At 39.4% G+C, this 3,358-nt stretch overlaps 1 protein-coding gene across 1 annotated transcript; it reads left to right on the top strand.

The window, feature by feature from the left end:
- Positions 1 to 1,061: 1,061 nt before the first annotated feature.
- LOC135196644 (uncharacterized) lies at positions 1,062 to 1,676 on the top strand. Its single transcript, XM_064223483.1, has one exon. The coding sequence runs from the start codon at positions 1,062 to 1,064 to the stop codon at positions 1,674 to 1,676; it is 615 nt and encodes a 204-aa protein (XP_064079553.1).
- Positions 1,677 to 3,358: the final 1,682 nt, after the last annotated feature.

The raw sequence follows: 3,358 nt of genomic DNA, 5'->3' as shown, positions 1-3,358 counted from the left end.
TAGAATAGAATATACCATACTTCATGATAGAAAGAAGGTTTAAATAGAAAAGGGAAGATTGTTCTATTCAAGGTAACCGTTACTTCCTTGGTATATATATATATATATATATATATATATATCATATATATATATATATAGACTGCACCTTTCATTATTTGGTACTGAAAAAGGCATTTGACACTGTTGACTATCTAACAGCTTTCTATTATCATCTGCTACTGGTGTTATGCTTGTTCAATCTAAAGTTGTGCTTAAACCATCTTCTTAGAGTAGGATTTGTAAATTCAGCATTCTAGACTTGAATGACACTGGTATATAGCCAAGTAGAAGTTAACTAACAGTTAAATAATACATTGCCATTCAAAGCAACACATTTCGGCTAAGCAGTGGCAAGTACTTGGGATATGATGGGCAAATCAATGTTACAGTTTCATTTGTTTAACCTAATTGCATTATCGTGCAATGGTTGCACCTATATTGAATGCAATGGTTGCACCTATATTGAATGCAGTTTTATCTATATAGGAACCTATTGATTTATATAGTTCTTTGTACCTTTTTAGCTCTTCCAATTAACATCATTATTTCTTATATTTCCAGGATTCTCGACCAGCATTCTAGACTAATACTATGAAAATAAAATCCAGACTATGGAAGGAGGATGAACCAATGGAAAACTGGAAACCGTTCGAGGAGGAGTTTATGATCAAGGCAAGAATAGCGAGTCTTCCCCATTGCTCGTCCTCATCCTCGCATCCAATGTCAGAAGTGGGTCGACTTTGCTGGCCGAGCTTCTATCCACAACTGGAGAGGCCGTCCTGTTTTTCGAGCCCTTGTGGCCCCACAGAGATAAACCGGAGCTCTTCCAAGGCAAAAGTGTCGTGAGCTATTTGTCAGATATTTTCCAGTGTCATTTCAGCGACGAATTAGAAATCTCCCTGAGGGTACACCTTCCCAATTTGCCACTACTTCCACCAAAGCATTCTCAATTGCCTAAGCAACTCATCCGCCTCTCAAGATTGCCTCAGGAGACTTGACCTGAGGTCAAATCTGCCGAAATGCGAGAGTGCGCGTTGCCAAGGTTGTCGAGCGAGGCTGTCCCGCTGTCGAGGATCTCCTCCGGGGCTCCCCCACACAAACGTGTCAAAGTGATCCACCTCACTCGAGACCCAAGGGGCTCGATCACTTCCATGCAGGGCCTCTTCTTGGACTGGAAGCCCTCTCTCAAGTGTGGCCCCCTGTGGGAGGACATGCAGGTGTACGATCGCCTAGTCCAGAAGTACCCGGAGAGACTCATCAACGTCCACCCACGAGGCCAACTGAGCCTGCACCCGACTAAGACAATGGCGAAGCTGACTCGCTTCCTGACCGGGCGTCCTGACGTCTCTGCTGGGACCCACCGGTACATCAAGAGGCACATGAATTCTACCAGGTACCGGGAAGACCCCCTGAGCACCTTCAACACCAGCAAGAACAAGTACCAGTCCTGGCGGTGGCAGATCAACGGGCGGCTGCTCTCGCAGATAGAGAACGAACCCAGTTGCCGAAAGGTCATCGAAAGATACGGTCACAATCTATTCGGGTCCCTGGACAGGGTCACTGATCCTAGAATACCCCTCAGAACATCTGACGAAGGACCAAGGGAGGAGGTCTTACAGATGTACTCCCATTAATAAACCAGGGCTGACGTCAAGAATTAGAATTGCAAAGTAAGCTTATTAAAACCTGCTATTTGAAACTTGTTAAGGTCAAACATGTAAAGGAGACAGAAATCGTCGAATGTTAAACATAAAAACCCGTACATATAAAATAATAATCTACACTTTTGGCAGATTGCATCATTAGAGATTGGTTTCCATTGGTGTTTGAATGTAAATAACTTGAACATTTGAAATGTCGACTGCAAATGTGCGGCTGAAAGTTCCTTATGAATTTTAATATTCCGCTTTTTATGAATTACATTGATTTCTATTTGCATAGTAATTACCATGATATTAAGACTGATTTGATATTGAGCAAATTTCATCTTTCACACACTACACACACGTGTATATGCGGATATATAAATACATATGTATATTTATGTTTTCATACATACTTATGATTAATAAACACACTTTTATCATTATTATCCAGTTGCCGAAAAAAGAAAAAAAACCTATTCACATGGATGAAGCCCACAGGCGTAACTGACTTGAATTTTAAGCTTCCAAAGAATATGTTGTTTAAACATGGTTTAACATGACATAAAAAAGATCGTGCATAAATATAACACCATGGTAGATTTCAGCATCATATATATATATATATATATATATATATATATATATATATATATATATATATATATATATATATATATATATATATATATATATATATATATATATATATATATATATATATATTCATATTTATGTATATGGTTTTTTTACCATCCCCAATGATAATGTATGGATAGAAACGAATGAATATAAACGAATTTTATACAGAAAACAAAAAATAAAATAGGCATTGCGTAAATTATCACAAGGTAATGTAACTTGACGTAAGAAAAATACATGAGAAATTTGATAACGACATTAATTTGTATTTGTGACCTATACAACCTGGAGCAATAGGAGCTGGTGTTAGGAAGTGTTGAGCCTTCTGTATCTTACCAGTTTTACAGGATGAGGTTTCTAGCCCCTCTCCTTCTTCAGCCGGTTTCAAGACTGTTTGACTACTTTGATCTAAGAGGAATAACCCGCTATCGAAAACATAAAATGAAGAAGGAGGAAGTATTGTACTTACAAAAAATGTTCACTTGGAAAATCATTTTTATATTAGGCTTAATAAATCGTCTGAATTTCTATAATTTTCTAATTGGGCCACGCAGCAGTCTACTAGCTATCTTGAGTCAATCTTGGGTCATCTTGCAGTTCCGGGAGCATCCTATCAATTGGGTCTTCTTCTTTCCCACCATTATCCCCACACTAAGGGGTTGGTTGCCTGATGCGCCTTTCCTTACAGCATCAGGCATGGTTTATTATTTGGCAAAGGGGTTTTTACGACCGCATGCCCTTGCTATCATCAACCACAGTTATTGGCGGTGGGCCTAGCCTTTGACTAGAAAGTCCACCTGCAAGGCGGCAGTTTCCACAGTTATTGGCAGTGGGCCTAACCTTTTACAAAATGTAAGACTGCAAGGCAGCAGTTTCCATAGTTACTGGTGGTGGGTCTAGCCTTTAACTAAAAAGTAAGACTGCAAGGCAGCAGTTTCCATAGTTACTGGTGTTGGGTCTAGCCTTTAACTAAAAAGTAAGACTGCAAGGCAGCAGTTTCCATAGTTACTGGTGGTGGGTCTAGCCTTTAA

Source organism: Macrobrachium nipponense, chromosome 18 (assembly GCF_015104395.2).
Source record: "Macrobrachium nipponense isolate FS-2020 chromosome 18, ASM1510439v2, whole genome shotgun sequence".
Lineage (NCBI taxonomy): Eukaryota > Metazoa > Arthropoda > Malacostraca > Decapoda > Palaemonidae > Macrobrachium > Macrobrachium nipponense.
This window is presented reverse-complemented; position numbering and strand designations above follow the sequence as displayed.